This window comes from Phalacrocorax carbo, chromosome Z (genome assembly GCF_963921805.1).
Source record: "Phalacrocorax carbo chromosome Z, bPhaCar2.1, whole genome shotgun sequence".
NCBI lineage: Eukaryota > Metazoa > Chordata > Aves > Suliformes > Phalacrocoracidae > Phalacrocorax > Phalacrocorax carbo.
The window spans coordinates 37,581,406-37,599,598 of NC_087548.1; the positions used below are offsets into that span (position 1 = coordinate 37,581,406).

General features: G+C 38.4%; 1 protein-coding gene across 5 annotated transcripts in view; it reads right to left on the reverse strand.

Moving 5' to 3' along the window:
• Positions 1-4,696: 4,696 nt before the first annotated feature.
• The window catches only part of MLLT3 (MLLT3 super elongation complex subunit), a 131,695-nt gene continuing 118,198 nt past the window's right edge, over positions 4,697-18,193 (reverse strand). For 4 of the 5 annotated variants that reach the window (XM_064439632.1, XM_064439629.1, XM_064439631.1 and 1 more), the window contains 3 exons: positions 16,943-17,014; positions 15,608-15,679; positions 4,697-8,183 (listed from right to left, as the gene is read on the reverse strand). In XM_064439632.1, coding sequence (XP_064295702.1) covers positions 8,052-8,183; positions 15,608-15,679; positions 16,943-17,014 — 276 coding nt within the window. In that variant the 3' untranslated portion in view covers positions 4,697-8,051. The remainder of the gene's footprint in view (positions 8,184-15,607; positions 15,680-16,942; positions 17,015-18,193) is intronic. The other variant, XM_064439630.1, reaches the window with a different exon arrangement.

The window sequence follows — 18,193 nt, forward strand, 5'->3', positions numbered from 1 at the left end:
TGGAAGCTAGTCATGGGTGGCATTCATCAAAAGCCTCTGTTGGGATCTGTCCTGCTTTAGACCTTTATCAGCGACCTGAAGGAAGAGGTAGAGGGCACCTGCCTCAGCTTTGCATATGACACCAAGTTGGGGGACCTGTAGTCAAATACATGAGGACAGGACTGCAAGACCTAGACAGGTGGGAGGAAGGGGACGAAAGTGAAACTTAACAAGGACGAATGCTGAGCTCTGCCCTGGGCAGTGATGCAGGCTGGGCCCAGGCAGCATGCTGAGCAGATACCAGCATCTACCCAGGCAGCAACTGAGGGCCAGCAGCATCCTGGATGGCATGAGCAGTAGGTGGCCCTGAGAGCCCGGGGAGGGATCATCCCCTCTTCCCTCACTCAGACCACATAAGGAATACCGTCTCAACTGCAGGAAAAACATTGACAGACTGGTGGGAGTTGATGGGAGCTGACCAAGATGGTGGGGTCCTCCAAGGAGAGACTGTGGGACCTGGGGTGGTTCAGCTGGGAGGAGGGACAGCTTTGGGGACACTCAACAGCATTCCAGGCACTGACAGGAGGTGATGGAGGAGATGCAGCTGGGCTCTTCCCAGTGGTGCAGGGTGGGAGGGCAAGAGGCAGCAGCACAAGCTGAAACATGGAAGGCTCAGGCTGGAGATAAGCAGAAGCCTTTTCTCTGTGAGGACAGCCCAGTGGTGGAGCTAAGGCCAAGGGAGGTTAGGTTGTCTCCATCCTTGGGGTTTTTCACACTCTGACTGGGTGAAGCCCTGAGCAGCCTGGTCTGGGCCACTCAGCTGGGACTGGAGACCTCCCCAGGTCCCTTCCTATTTAAAATATTCCATTTTTTGTTTTTCTGCTAACCTACATGCTCCCGCTCTTTTTCTCCACTTTAGACAGATTACAGTCTTGGATTAGAAAGGCCTTGGTGAAACAAAAAGCATTCAGGAGCTTTCCAGGAAAGTCAACAAGTCTTACATCACTACTTCAATCCTATTAACCAAAATAGATTATTAATTAACTCTAGAAGAAACAGTCAGTTTCTCCTATTTCCTACATTTCCCTTTTAGACATCACAGATTCATTCCTTATCCAAAGTTACCGTAACACAAAAGTCAAAACTATGAGAGGAGGACCCTGATAATGGTCAGAGGGCTTGAACACCCCTCCTGTGAGGGTGATGAGGCACCGGAACAAGTTGCCCAGAGAAGCTGTGGATGCCCCATCCCTGGAAGTGTTCAAGGCCAGGTTGGACAGGGCTTTGAGTAACCTGATTTAGTGAAAGATGTCCCTGCCCATGGAAGGGGGTTTGGGCTACGTAATCTTTTGAGGTTCTTTCCAACCCAAACCAGTCTATGATTCTATGATACAGTATGTGCATTAATAATTATATAAGAAACATTATCATTAGTATACAATCCACACCACAACCAAGTGCATTTGGACTGTAAGGTGGTATATCTAAATTGTTGAAAAGGCTCCTTTAGAATTATTTCCATTTACTGCTAATAGAGGGAGATCTGTACCAGCTTTGGTTTACTTGGACACCCAGTGCATGAGAAAGGCCAAATACCAAGAGCTTCCCAAAGGGTCTGGCAAAGCCCAAATGTACTTGCATGGAGAAACCACAGGGTTGGACCAGCTGATTTCTTGAGGACCCTTCTAACCTCAATAATTTTGTGAAACAGAATCAACCTTGCTTTCCTTGCTTTGACTCCTTTTGAAGAAGAAACTGTAGATACAGTGTTGATTTAGGCTATCAAAGGTTCAGCAGATGTCTAATGCATCGCATTGTCAAGGGAACAGCTTGAGTCCTGATGTTTTATTGTTAATTATTTTAACAACATCAACCAGGAAGGAAGACGCTGCATAGATTGAGAGAGAACAACACTCTCTCAAAAAAAAGTCTGTAACTGCAAAATAGTAAAGGACAAAGAAAATTTATCTGAGCAACCAACATCGTGGTTAATCCTGAACATAATTCAGGTTAAATCAAGGCACTGCAGAATTCTGTTCCACAGCTGCAAGACAGTAGCAAATGCCTGTTCTAGTCACCCTTCTCTCATAACTGTGATAATGCAAAGAGAATGGGCTGTTCAGCACAGAAATATCTCAGTAGACACTCATAAAAATTAATTCTTTACATAGGTGGTGTGCAGATGTCCAAGGGAGCTTAGGCAAGAGACAATCAAAAACTCATTGAGTACCTTAATCACTTACTTCACTTGCTACACAGGCTGAGATAGTCTTGTTCACACATTTCTATAACAATCAAAATAACATTACTAGGCCACCCTGTGTGCAGTGGTCAACAGACCATCAAACACTCCATCAAGACACATCCTGATCTTAGATGTGTACGCTTTCACAGAAGCTTCATCTTAATGCATCCTCTTATTATACACTGTGCTAACAAAAAGTGATGCTAATGAAAGCAGCATTAACTTCTTCCCACATGTAAGAGAATTTTTGAGGGAAAACATTTCAGAGGCTTATATTTGTTGGACAGAAGTAGAAAATAGAAATAATAATAAAACGTCACTACCATGTTCCAATTCTATATTCTCATGTCCTGACCAAAGAAAGTAACAACCACATCAAAATAACCCCACCCCAAAGCTAACCAGATCCCTATCAAGCATGAAACTTCCAAGTGGGGACTAATGTAGTTGGAAAAAAAAATTTAGATGAATAGGCAAAGTGAAAAATCTGCTGCTCATGAAAGCTGAAGGAAAATGGCTTTGTCTTGGATAGCCTGGGTGGTACCGGCTGAGCCTGTCCTGAATATGTCCTCTGCACTAAGCTTCCTGTGGCATTTTGCACTGTTTTCTAGACCACCCACTCAGACGTGGATACACAAACCACATGTGCTAGGAATGCCTGCCCTGCCCTGAAAGCAATATCAGCATTATGTTGTTATTACTTGTGCAGCCAGGCTTTTAATACAACTTATTTGTTTTACCTTTTCAATACTTTTGATTCATTAATGGTTTGTATGTAGCCTCTCTATTGGCCATTAGACACTTAAGGATTTGAAAGAGGAATATAACTGCTGGAAAAAAACACCATTATTGGAGTGAAAATATTTTTAGCTTATTTTTTCTCTGCTAAAGTGATAGGCTTTATTTCTAAGTCTCACTAAAAAGATGTTAACTGCCAGCTTCACAAAACTACTATTTCCTAACAGGACCTAGACCTTGAGTTCGGTCTCCCTGTGAGCAATGATAAAAGGTAATAATTTACTCCTCACTGTGATGAGAAGGGTAAACTTTACTAATGGAAATTCCAGCTTATAGCATCAGTTCTCTGAAGCAACATAGGAAAATGCGTGACCCATTTGGTGTAACACTCAGGAAAGGGCTACTTCTAGTCAGAATTATACTGAATGATGATGGAAATACATTTCTGCTATATTCACAGACTTTGCACAAATTTCCAGACTGGAGAAATTAAAAGTAAACAAAGAATGAAAAAAGCAAGATTATCTCTTTGTAGTAGCATCAATCTGGCTGAGGTAAAACATAGAATAAATAAGGTGCAATATTCAAACAGATGTTAAACGTACATTAGCACATCAAACCAAAAGACAGCTTAGATTTTTGTATGATGCTGCAATACATCTCTCTCATCAAGTCAGCAACAACACAATTATTACAGCAGTGAGCCAAAGAAGCTGCCACTCTGCAGTCACTCGAGCTTACAGCAAATGGAACTGCTGACCAGCAAACTGTATTCTCCATGTTAGTGTAATGAAGCACATCCAGCTACCAAGGGATCTCTCCTTTACACTTTTTTTTTGTTTTAGTTCCCCCACCCTGGGTATTGTTCTCACTGTGGTAATACTTTTATTTCCTCTCTAGTCACAGTGGCATTTCTCGCTACTCAAATAAATGCAAGGCCTGATGTGGTTGTGTTTTGATGTTATTTTATCTGCTCACTCAGACACAAAGCCAGCCTTGTAAATGTCATTGGTTTAGCTGTGTTAATGCACTGATTAACTCCCAAGCACACACAAAAGCACTGCAGATATGAGTTTTAGTTCCATTCAGCTGTTCATAACCTTTTATGACCAACAGTAAAGCTCCTTGATACAGTACACAGAATAGCTTCTTGGTGTATACTACATTCTATTGTACAGTGCTTAAAAATTAAGAAAACTATTGAGGTTCATAAGAACACATGCCTTGCACTTGTTAAACTTTGGAACATGTTTTGCGCTGCTTATTTTTGCAGTTCCTGCTAGCTCCTGCTATGGCTGAAAGTCTGACAAAATTTTCACTGCAAGTCTCAATTTCAGTGCATCGCACTACAGCAAACTCTGCAAATCAATGGACCAATGGGCAAACACAAACATACCAAGTCCCTCTATAGACTGAAACACGAGTTTGCTAGAAGATACCCTTTTGCTCTTAAACTGCAAGTGGTAAAAGATGGGACATGATGTGTATGAACAAAGACAGTATGAAGCAAATCAATCATCCTACCATCACAGCAGTGTCTGGAGTAAGATAATGCATACAACTGAGCAGGACAGTTTTGTCTTCAGACCATTCTAAAGCTTTCCCATAAATTTTGCAAACTAAGTAACGGGCTTAAAATCCATGGGTTGTTCAAAAGACCCCAAAGCACTAGTATAGTTTCTAAGAAAACAATATGATATATACCAAGTAAGGACCAAGGACCCAAACTAGATTGTGAACACACTTTATTTCACTGTGAGAATGGGAAAGAAGGACAACAGGTCAGGCAAAACCCACAAACTTGTAATTTCCTTCCCCCAGACTAAAACAAACTTTAACAGAAATATACTGGCTTCACCATCACTGTATTGTGTGTACTCTGCTTGTGAAATTGAAAGCAGAGACTTAACCTAAGAACACCCAACCAATGCGAAGAAGACAGAGGAATGATCAAGCATTTCTTACAGTCCAAAGGCTGAAGACAGAGCATGAATTTTGTTTTACCTTGGAAGATTCTCCTCACTTCAGTGTATGCCCCTTCCTCCTTTCTTGCTCCTTCTCTTGGACTAAGAGTGGACTAAGATGGCCTTCAAATCCAGATGCTATTGAAATTTTTGTAAAGCTTCTCAGTGAATTCAAACTTCTAAAAAGATACTAGAATTTGTCTGCCCAATTGGACATCCATTTTCTGAGGCGAAAAGTTAGTGGTGAGACAAAAACGTCCTTACTATTGGATACAACTGCTGAACTAGTAACAGTGACTCACACTTGAAATTAATTTTTAGATATTGCAACTTACTGCTAACCTCCGTCTGGTCACCTCAATGAATTAATCCAAGTTTTCACATATAACTCTGTTTTAAACATCTTGACGTTAAGTAAAACTCCAAAACATTTACTGCCAAAACACTTTAACTGATCTTGGAAGGGTATCTTACTCATTTTTCTTTAGGAAAAATATGAATGTCTGAAATTAAGTGAATAATGATTTATTTTGTTTATGCATACAAAATTAGATTAAAATAGCTACTTTATTTTTTCTTATTTAGATCAATACTTAGTAACTCTTACTCTATAAGAATTTTGTGAAAAAGTCAACATGCACATACAAACACAACCAGAGTCTACTTTCTTCCCTCTCCCATTGAATTAGAAAATTTCGGAGTTTAGGGACGATCCACAATTTGCATGAAGTTCAGCACTAACTTAACACTGTAATTGCTGTAATTTCCTTTTAATGCTTATTCACCTATTTGCTGTTTTCTTTCAGTGTATAACAAAGCTTATCTGGTATTTTAAGGGTAAAATGATTGATTCCACCACTTCTAGCAAAACAGTGCAAAAGTCATACTAGAAGTATTACGGGATTCTTCCCCTCCTGAAATTAGTTTTTACCACAAAACTTAGTTAGAAAAGACAAAATTCCATACGTATCTGGTATAACTAAAAGATAGGAAGCTGAACACAAACCAGTAGACCAAGAGTTTTCATGGTTGCTTTTACATTTCCAAACATTTTCATATAAAATAATCAATAAAAATTGAAGTTTATCCCCTTTACAGGCACAGTTTCCCACTCCCCTTCATCACTTGCCTTATGTCAAAAGTAACTTTAAAATTACACTCCCACTCCTCCCCCCCGCATCCCCAATTGCACATTAAGACATGGACTTAAAAGAACAACATAGCGCTTCAAGTATGCTTCATGCCAATCATCAATAAGAGTCATAACATTACTGAGAAAGTACACTTATTCTTGGGAAGCCTGAAAAAGACTTCCTGCAGAGGGTGGTCAAAGAACATTTTAAATAAGAAAAAAGTGCCCCAACCCAATCCGTATCCTGCCCTCTCCAAAAGATTAAAGTGTAAAATTTTCTTTGGACTTAAAGAAACAGTATTAAGATTTACCATCTGAATAAGAAAGAACCCCAACAGGAATTCAGTTTTACAGTGCTGCACAAACTGCACACTTGAAACGGTAAGTCATACAGATACTACTGTTCAGCTCTACACATACAGACTACATGTGGCTTATAAGCATACACATGATGTACTGGCCTGTTCAGAAACAAGCTACATTTAAGGCTGGTAAACCTGAATAAACCTTTGCATCCAGAAGTATTTGTAAAATTATTTCCTCTTTTCACTGCGAGATTTGAACTTCTAATAGAAGGGTGATGATTTAATCAAGAAACCATCAGCAATATGAAAGCATGGAGCTTTGATGTGAAACTGAATACACATCCTTTTATTTGATCATGCATAAACAAGGATTTTAAGGAATAATAGATGGTATGAAAGAATGCTCATTTTTATAGACAAGAAATCCTCCTGGAAACACAAGCAGGTTACTGAAGAGATACCAAAATCTGGAAAGTATAAAAATCATATACACATAGAGATGTGTATACACACACATATATACAATATATCATATATGTATTCCAACATGTAACTGTATAACAACATACTTTTTCTTTTCAAATAAAGGGTTTTAATTCAGCAGTTGTAAAACAACCCAACAAAACAAGAAACAAAACTCCCAAACAAACTAAGCAGACCATATAGTATAGGAACAAACAAAAATGTTATGCCAATGGTTTTATGGTAAAAGTGAGTCACACACTGGCAGCAGAGGAGTGTTGAAACTCACAGTAATAAATAGCTCTAAATTAAGAATTTTCTACAACATATCATTAGAAGACAGGACCAGTATTTCTTCTTTTATGATGATCCTGCAGAACACCTTTACTCATATACATTTAATTATATAACATAAAAACAGATGTAAGAATCTAGACTGCAAAAGATGCTGGATTCAGGACAGTATACATAACATTTTTTGATTAAAGTCCTACTGGCTCATTTACTAAGGATACATAGCAAGTCATATGATCCTATTTGGTGCATTTTCTACCATGGTCAAGATCAATAAATGGATAGAGCCAAGGACCTGTGGTCTAATCTGCTGTGGCAGATGCGTAACAAAATATAGGACCGCTGTTTGGTCTCCAACTTCGTATCTTGTTTCCTGGAAGTGCAGAAGTAGAAACAAGACTGTAGTGTTTCAATTGACTAGAGAAAGATAGGAAGATGGGGCATTTTAGCATGAGTAAGGTTACTAGGCTTGTGATAGCACTGCATCAAAGAGCACACATGGGACCCCACTACTTGCAATGTCTGGTAGTGTCATTTAATGATGTGTTGACTTTAGATTACATGTAGGCAATAATAAATAGATCAGTTATGTAATAAGGCAGTGTGTTGAACATGCATTCATCTTGTGGACTGGAACACCACAGAGAGAGATACATGATACCATACACATTCATTAAGACCAAGAATTTTTGTTTGTTTTTGTGTGTTTTTTCAAGGCTATCCAGGCAAACTCTTCCAGAGCATTTTCTTCTTGAGAAGAGTGGTCCTCTGAGTCTTGTCACTAATCCTCTCCCTTATCAAGAGATGATGACTGGCTTTAAGGAAAAATAAAGCTGAAGAGAGTTGTTTTGGTTTTTTTCCCCCATTTCAGTTGCATCATTCTGAATGTTCAATTTGAAGAACAGTTTTTGATGCATCCAGATGCTGAATCCTCAGGAGGTTCCAGATGTTTCCAGATAACTCTGTAGTTTACGGACTGTGGTTTTGTCCAGTGAGCAAAGATCAAAGTCAAAGGTTGTATTTGTGATATGAAAGTGTCCAGTTTCTTCTATAAGATTCACTATCTGAAAGAAAAGATGCAGTTGAAAATTTCAGCAATTTTACATGCCCACTGAATGTATTAACATGCCACTAATTATCAAATGAAAGGCATAAAACAAGCCCAATTGCCCCAATACTTGCAGGTTAAACCATTGTCCTTACCACTCACTTCCTTTCTGATACAAGCCAGGGTCCAGACCTACCTCAGGATTTTTTTTTTTAATCATCATCAACCATGATGTCAGCCTACCTATCTGCTGTTCCAGCAAACATCACTGTCGAGAACATAATTTTCACATGTTGACAGAAAATCTGCATATTTTCTAAGTCAGTCTTTAAGAAAACAAACAAACAAAAAAAGCACAACACTCCCCCCACCCAGCCCAAACAGATTAAAAACCCCAGGTAGATCTCTCTCTGGAATATTAACTGTGTGCATAGCTGTTAAGCAGGTTTCTTTGAAAATAATCAGCATAAGCTTTTCTGCAAGCAAGGGAAAGAAATAAATCCTTACAGAATCTAGTCTGTATCACATAAAAAATGTATTTAAGAGCTCACATCAAATGTTAGTTCACATACTAGCAGTTATTGCTTAATAGACTGAAATGAATTTTTTTTAAACCAAGTCAACCATAAGATATCCCTACCAATGGCTTAAGATCACTTCATCTGGTGTCTACTTTATCAGTAAACACAGCTTTCCTTCAAACAGGGAACAGAAGAGCTGTTAGGAGCTCTTGAGAAGAACAGGGACTAAAACATCTCTCATATGAGGAAAGGCTGAGAGAGCTGGGACTCTTCAGACTGGAGAAGAGAAGGCTCAGCGTGGATGTTATCAATGTGTACAATACCTGAAGGGAGAGTGTAAAGAAGATGGAGCCAGGCTCTTTTCAGTGGTGCCCAGTGACAGGACCAGAGACAAGAGGTTCTCGCTGAATATCAGGAAACACTTTTTTCCTGTGAGGATGACCAAGCACTGCCACAGGTTGGCTAGGGAGGTTGTGGGGTCTCCATTCTTGAAGATATTCAAAAGCCATCTGACATGGTCCTGGGCAACTGGCTTTAAACATCCCTGCTTGAATATGGAGGTTGGAACAGATGACCTCCAGAGGTCCCTTCCAACCTCAACTATTCTATTATTCTGCAAAATCAACAGTATTATCTAAACTGTGGTTTTCTGCAGTTCTTACATAAAAATGTCTCTGAATTGTAGTCTACATTTTTAAGGAGTGGTCATACACAACACTGAATTGCTGTAACATGTAACTCCAGATATATTAAGTTCTAGGATGTGCACCTACCTAAAAACCCATTCAGCATCCTGGAAAGCCAAAGCATTATTTGTCAGATAGGGCCACACACTATGGCTATGAATCTCTTATGCACCATTTAATTCCATGAGATAGACATCCCAAGTGAGCACAAAGAAAGGCACCCCATCCTGAAGAGGGTCTTTGGATAGTGCCATGGTGTTGTGGTTTAGCCAGCAACTCAGCCCCACACAGCCGCTTGCTTACTCCCCCGCCAGCGGGATGGGGGAGAGAATCAGAAGCTCGTGGGTTGAGATAAGAACAGTTTAATAATTAAAATAAAACAATAATAACAACAACAACAATAATGCAATGAAAAGGAAAATAACAAGAGAGGGACAAAACCTGGGGAGAAGGGGGAATGAACAACCAAAACAAACAGCACGTGACGCAGCCATTCACCGCCCACATCCCCGGCACGCCAACTACCCCAGTTAATATACTGGTCATGGCATCACATGGTATGGAATGAACATACCATTGGCCAGTTGGGGTCAGCTGTTTTGGCTGTGGCCCTGCCCCTCCCAGCCGCCTACCCACATGGCAGAGCATGGGAAGCTGGAAAGGTCCCTGACTACCATAGGCGCTACTTAGCAACACTGAGCCACTGCTTAACAACAGCTAAAGCATCAGTGTGCCATCAGCACTTTACCAGCTACAGTGAAGAGAATTAATGCTTTCCCAACCCAAAACCAGCACAGAAGGACTGACAGAACATTGCTCTTCTGCTCAGCCTTTCCAACCATGCCTTCTGTGGTACTCAGGCTAGGCTCAATATCCTATTTGCATCCTTCAATCTGAAACCCATTTAGTTCTAGGGCTTCCACATATACCTCCACTGAAACACTGCTGCTAGATATTCCTTGTTTGAGCTTTATTACTCTGACTGTATTTCCTTTTCACAGCTGGAGAAGATACAGTTGTACGCACACCTGGCTTACTGAGCATACCTTAAAATGACAAATCTGGTAGGAATACACCAACATGAAAAAGAATAATGAATTTCAACTAAATCTTTTGTAATTATCCACTCTCCTTTCCGTTATATAAACAGATGTTTTTTCTCTTCAGACCACAGAAGAAAAGACTATGTTGATTATAAATGAAATAACTTCATGTGTATTGTCAGGCATGGAATGACACAACCCAGAGTGGATTAAACAGAATGGAAGGAAGATGAAATAATAAGAGGGAAATGCCTGCCATAGTCTTCCTTTCAAATCACCTCCCATTTTCCAGACTGGGGGAAAAAAAAAAGTAAAATCTGTTTAATTTGGTTTGCAGCTGTCCGAAATTCTTAAAGTAATTAGGAACAATTAACATTTCATTTAAATCTGTGTCTCTTGGCTTTATTTTTTTCCATATGGGAAATTTTAATCTAAAATTGCCGACTTCATTTGTCCACTTTTTGATTCACATATTCTTGTAACACTCTCCATCTCCTACTGTTTTGCAATTAACATGGGAGAAAAAAAATCAAATGGGACAAAACCGATTGTTACCAGTTGGAAACTTTGATATGTGTTGTTTGTCATTCTCATTTTTGTCATTCTCTTGAGCCTCATCTAAGAGAGAAGCTAAGCAGTCAATCCAGCCTCCTTTGGTAAAGTTAGGAATCTAATCTCAGGCTTGGTCTCTGAATATTCACTCGGTTACAAATAAATGACTGCAAAAGAAGTTTACAGAAGCCAAGGCCAGGAAGAAGTTAAGCTATGCAGAAAAATTATGTCTAACACTTCCTTGTGTTATGGTGGAAGAATATCACCACTCATAACCCCACAGCAATATATGTCATTTCTGAACCAAAAATTAGCTTAAAGTGTTAACACTGTACTTTTAAACAGCACTGTATATTTAAAAAAACTGATAAGCACTTTTATTGATCAGGTTCTGCTTTGGGCTCTTAAGCTCTAGGCCAAGGGAAACATAAACATTTTAAACATATCCATCATCCAACCCTCAAGAAATATAGCCACTATCTCAGGGCACCTGGTAAATCAGACTGAAAGGAACCCCAGAAGTTTTAATGGATGTATAGACATGTATCAAGATAAACCCAGACAACTCAATGAAAAAAACCTGCCTGCGTACCAGTCAGTGAGAAATTAATGACTTACAGTATTAGCATTCGCATCCTTATTCTATTCAGAATATTTGAAAAAGAATAAAGGTTGAGATTAGTTGTCAGGAAGTCTGACAGTTGTAATATTAAAAACACAGCATTAAAATGTTTTATTCCGAGAGCTCAGGCTGCAAAGACCAAAAATATCCCATTTGTTCCTGCTATAGTAAACTTTTCTTTTCTGCTGTAATGTACATCTCTGTTTACATAATGTCTCTCCAGCCCAGTTTTATCATTATCCATCATAGTAGAACTATTTAAACAAGCAAATGAGTGTGTGTATTTAAGGAAGCCAAAGTGCAACTAATGACATAGTCATTTTTCAATTTATGGAGGGTTTTAGGCCATTTGATAGTTTCCAGACCTGCAGGCTACCCCTTGCAGAAAATTCTGAGAAGATAGTTGCCATCTAAAGTTAAGCATCTTGTGGACGTGAGCAATGCAATTTTCAGCAGTGCTGTACACTCCCAGTTTCTTCCTTATGCCTGTGCTGTCCACTGCACTGGCTTTAAGGAGATTTTTCACCAGCTGAAGACACAACTTCTGATGCATCAAAGTAAGAGGCAAAGTCTTACCAGAAAGCTTGTTGCCTTTCATGGGTTCATGCTAACATCATCTGCACTGAAAATGCAGAGTTAGGAACCCAAGTTTAGCCATCCAAATTTTAATATATGGGACATGAAGCATTAACATCTGATTGCAGACTCAGTTATCTCTAACATTTCAGTGGAAATCACAGAGCAAAACAAAACAAAACACAAACAAACAAAAACAAACAAACAAAAACAACAACAACAAAAAAAAAAACACAAAAACCAAACCAAACCAAACCAAAACCTCATCACTGTAAATACCAAACCCTTTACACTGAAAGAGGTGGGAGAGAGATTTCTCTTAAAAATGTAATTTCAGACAACCTTCTTTCTAGCCATGGTCCAATATTCATATAAAAATTGCACAGGTGATTCTCACAGAACCAATTTCTTGGTCAAAAGTTCTTTTTCACCTGCCTCCTCCCCCTTGGGCAATTCTTATATAAGTATCATTTTACATCAGGATTACTTACTACATATCCACACACCTGTAGTGCAGTATCACATCCCTCCTGCCTCCTCCCTCTTTTTTACAGATTTATTTCAGCTTCCTTTAACAAAGTATCTCAAAGAGAAATGCCTCTCTTGTGAAAGAGCCACATTCTCAAGCAGGTATATTTTTCACATTTTCAACTTGGCTGCACTCCTGTTTGCTGTCATGCCTATGGACTTGCAAATTTATCCCTTGCTCTACTGACCTTTGTACTTCCTATAGTATCTATGTAATTGTATTTCTTGGTTAGAAGTTTCATATTCATTCCTAAAAACTCAGTCAGCAATGTACTCTTTTTATTTCTGTGCTCACTGCAGGTATTTTACATTAATTACATAGCTGCAAAGCAGTAAGGACATTTAAGATGGGATGACAGCTTATTTGTAGTGCAGAGAAGTACTGATCCTCTGCAAGTTATCCATTCAATATTGGGAACATATTCCTGTGAACTGATAAAATCATATGAACTAATGAATTGCAGAATATTAAGGGACTAAAGGTTTTAAAACTAAACTGCATTATTTGTTTTGTAACAGCATAGAGCATTTGCTAGTGCAGAGTGGCTAAGAGACAACTGGTAAGTAACTTGGGTCTTCCATTGTAATTCTGGTAGACCTCTGTAGCCAGTGTTACGCGGTTATCAGCTATCGGTACAGAACAGTGTCCTAGCCTGCACGGTCCATCTGTAAATCCAGCTTTCACAAGGGCTGTATAGACTGCCGGCACACACTCCAAATGAAGGGAAACAATCTGCAAGAACAGTCCCCCAGGGAACAAGGCAACACTGATTCTACATCAACCGAACTTTTATAATATAACTAATTAAGGACTATGCTATGAGAAGTCATGGACTACAGCATTAAAACTATACTCTTTATGTGAGTTGTGAGGCAAAGGTCATTGAATGAATGCTTTCTCTCATCTGATAAATACATTCAGGAGAAAAGACAAAGTCTATCTTTAATTTAAAATGCACAAGAATATACTGTTCTTTTTTCATTCACGCTAAATATCCACTTCAGTCATCTCTTTTCACAGTTTTTCCTTGCATTAGTAACCTTCCATGAAGCAGATTACAACAGTACTCTAACACTGAAGAAGCTTTAGTGGTGAACCCATTATTTTTGTTACAAGTATTTCTTCCCCACCAAATACACTTAAATGCTACTAGATGAGAAAGAGGATTATGGATTCAACTTGAACCATCTTATTTGCTTGGAAAATATTTCTTAAGATGACAGGAGAATTCTGATTGGAAGGGATTTTGCTAGTCCCAGCCCCTGCTCAGAGCACATTCAGCCATGGAGTCAGATCAGGCTGCTCTGGGCTTATCCAGTCAGGATTTTACAGGCTCCAAGGATGGAGACAGCACAGGCTCTCCAGGACTCTGCTCCACTGCTAGACCACCCTCATGGGGAAAAAATGTTTCTTGCTTGTTTTTATCTTTGCTTTGCAGAAAAGGTTTTGAAGATATTCTTTTTCAAAATTTCACATGAAACCACCTAAGCCCTATGCTCTGCATGCTGTCAATACTGACCCAGCGAAAGCTGGATTTACAGCCGGGCTACGCAGGCTAAGACAGACAGCGGTGCAGTTTTGTACTGATAGCTGGTAACTGTGTAACACTGGCTACAGAGGTCTACCAGAAGTGAAACCATTCAAAACCTATGCTTTGCGTAACTGGGGAAGTCAGTGCTCAGGAAACAAAGCTAGAGCATGAATTCACAATATAGTGGCATTTTCAGATCACTTTTTATGTGAACTCTCTAACAATTAATACATAATGTAACATGGAGAGGGTGTTGCAATTTCTACCTTTTAGCCTCCTGCACAGCAATTTTCCAGTGTAGATAAAAATTTGCCTCTGCCACCATTCTGAAATTGTGCTTTCATTCCCTTTGTAGACAAAAGGGAACTTGGGAAACAACAGTACATTAAATATGAAGGATAAGCGACATGCATTCCTGTGTATTGTAACTTACGAAATCTGGCAAAGCTATCAAAATTCCTCTTTAACTAAGAATATCCTTAACCAAGATTAAGGTCTTCCTTTTCACTGACCTCTCAACTGTTTTCTCATCTTTACTCACAATATTGAGCCTGAACTAATAAACAGATTAATGCTGGGGCTTATAAAATATTTCTAACACACTTATCCAAGTGTTGGGAAATTTGATGAGTGATTGCAATAATTTAGAAGTGGTAAAAATTTCCCTCTTTACAACATGTCCACGACTGGCACATAACGGCACTAAACATAATAAAACCACCTGTGCTACAATTACAACTGATTTGTTAACAGTGCTTATTGTTTAATCTTCACAATTTGTAATCCAATATTACCAGACAATGTCGCCCCAAACAAAGAATACTATTCTTTGTTCTTACTATTGCATAACATGTCAGTAAATTTGGGGCCTTCTTGGTTTGCACATTTTCATATTTTACTCCTTCCATAAATTCAGAAGACTCTACTAATACATGTGGTTTTGCCCAAAGTGAGTTTTGCTTTGAATTTCACGTTTTCTGTTTCCATTAGAAAGCATCTTTAATCGTTGCTGAGAAAACGCTGGTCATTTTCAGGAAAAAGCAACAATATTTTTATCAAGTTATGGTGCATAGCTGTACCCACTCACCCATCCTGTTTTAATTATTGATACAGTGTGTTGAAAAATATAACAATGAATTAGTGAAAAATTTAGCTCAGATAGGCATATTTTTAAATTTGCCATTTAGTGTGACAACACAATTTAAGGCATGTGTAAAAATTCCCTAAGCTGCACTGAAAGTGGTAATGAGCTGTATACAGATTACACAGGCTTGAAGGCTTTAAACCTGATTATAGAGTTTTAGACGAAGGGTAAAAAAACAGATGTGACTTCACAATTTCAATGAGCACACTGTGATATTGCATGGGAGTGCTTCTCACCTGCTGCAGTACATGTCTCTCTCTCAATGTCATTAATCTTCTGTGGAGCTCTACTAGTTCAGCAAGGTATGCCTAGAACCAAATCCCCCCCCCCCCCCCCCCAAACAACTTGTTAATTAAGTCACAGCTATGAATTTCAAAACTTCAGATGTCTTCCAAAACAATACAAATTGAAATTTTATTTTAAATCTTTGAGCTAAACTTTCTTGTTTAGTAGTCTGGCTTTCTTTATCTTGATACAACCCAGATACGTGTTTTTATGGGTTTTCTTAGATACTTCATACTGATGAAAATATTATCAGATGTTCCTTTGCTGTAGAATATAATATTTATTTCTCAAAAGACTGGGGATGCCAAAACAACATCTTAAAAAAACATCTCCCATCCTTCCAAGTAAAACCCAAATCCAAAGGCTCACAATCAAATCCCTCTTTTTCTTTAAAGCTACATAATTAATTTTTTGTGTGAACAAGGTGGGGAGAAAGATCAAGCAAGATTAATCCAATGGTAAATTCCACTGTCCTTCCTCCTGGAATGTCTAACATGTCCCAACTCTCCATCCAATTACCAACTTTCTCCTTCAGCCTGAGCTATCAGAAACTTTTTTCTTTTTAATGGAGAGATACACAGATACCAGCTTAAGAAACCGAAAAGCATAGGGATTAGGCCACTGAAAATCTAGCAACATATACTGAAACTTGGGTCTCCTGCCTCGCGTTTTCATGAAGTTGACACTAATATCTTTAAAATATGAACCTTCAGAGGAACTTGCCCACACTGGGAAATTATGCTATGTTAACTCACACAAGGACTTAGAGCTCTTACCCATGGCCAGCTGACATGATTTTAAAGAAAACTCTCTTTCTTAATGTTAAATGGTAACTGTTGCTTCATATCATTCTAGTTAATATGCTAAATCACACTAATGCATGGCTCTCAGAAAGGATTCTGGAAAACATGTATTTTTTTAATTGATTGAGTTATTGGCTAGGAATACAGCTGTGAATTCTCCTCTTCAAAAATCACTACTTCATCTGTGAAGCACAAAGCAAACTAACGGTGGAGAGGAGACAAAATAAATAATAGATGGCAGATTCCCAACTGGTGACATTTGCCAAATCACCACATGGATTGAAGAGAAGGAAAACACTCCCAAAATAGGACAGAAGAAGAAAGAATTACTGAAAAAAAGAGAAAAATATCTACACCTAAAGGAACCCAAAGCAAAGAGGTTCTAATTACTAAGATTTTTCATTGTGTAACAAAGGTTGGTATTTAATAAATACATTAATATCACATTCTGGACTAGTTTACAGTTTCCTCATTCTCATTTACCTTATCACAATCCCCATTCTTCATTTGTTTATCAGATTTGTTCTGTTTTATTGGACTTCTCACTTCTAAAATCTGGAAAAGAAAGAAAATCCTGTAAAATTTAAATGCATCACTGGATACAATTACATATGAAAAATCTGCTATCAGTTAATAACACAAAGAATGTAACACAAAGAATCTGGAGAATATGTAATCAAAACTGAGCTTTTCATTCTTTAATTAGTACAACCTACTTATACTTTTTCAGAAAAAAGCCGCTTACAGCAAAACATACCGAGTTGCTGGAATGACATGATATTACTAATCTTTCAAAGAATTAATTTTGTGACATTTAAGACCTCCTCAACACTTATTCATATCTTTTGCATGCTGGTAGGATAAGAGGTCTGATATTGCAGATACAAAATGATGCTGAGGCACTTTTCAGTGCCTTTGAAATGTCACATGATCAGTGATTTTTCCTGTTCTTCTTTTTCCCTTCAATGCTTTCTCTTTTCTTCTACAACAGTGATTTTGTAACATAGCCTTTGAAATGATCGCATGAGTTGTAACTGAAAGAAAACCCAAGTGTTTGACAGTAATTTCTCTTGCACTTATATAGTACCCTTCCTCAGTGCCATACAAAGCCATTTACTACCACATATACAAACCAAGAATGGTTCATCCAGTAGTGAACCACAGTCAAGAGCGTGTCAACAAGCAGAACACCATGCTTAATATCCAAATTTTAGAACAAAAATGAGGAATATTTGGGGAAAACAGAACTGTTGATTGTCCTTCCAATTTTTTTCCCATACAACACACATTTTTTGAAGCTAAAAGTAGAGTAAAAAAAAAAATCACCATGTAATTTCTAGCCTGGAATATGATCAGTTCTTTTGAAAAGCATGAAAGTTAAATACATGATCACAGATGATGTGAGATTTTCCTTCACATTTCATTGCAAGTAAGACTAATATCGGTAGCATGATTATCTCCAAAACTAAACTGGACAGTCACAACACAGGACAAAACTCAGCAAATAAACCAAGGAAATAGGCCTATAAAAGCAAGTCTTCTAGACTAGCAAGAAATCTCACTGTAAACTTTCTGTAAACTCCCTCTCATTTCTACTTCCCTTGGTATAAATGACTAAACTTGCTTATACGCTGCTCAGGGTGACCAGAACCATAAGAATACAGGAGGCAAGCAGCTATTTCCTTATATATAGAAAGTGACTGCAGACCTGAGTTAATATTACCTAAGGATTTA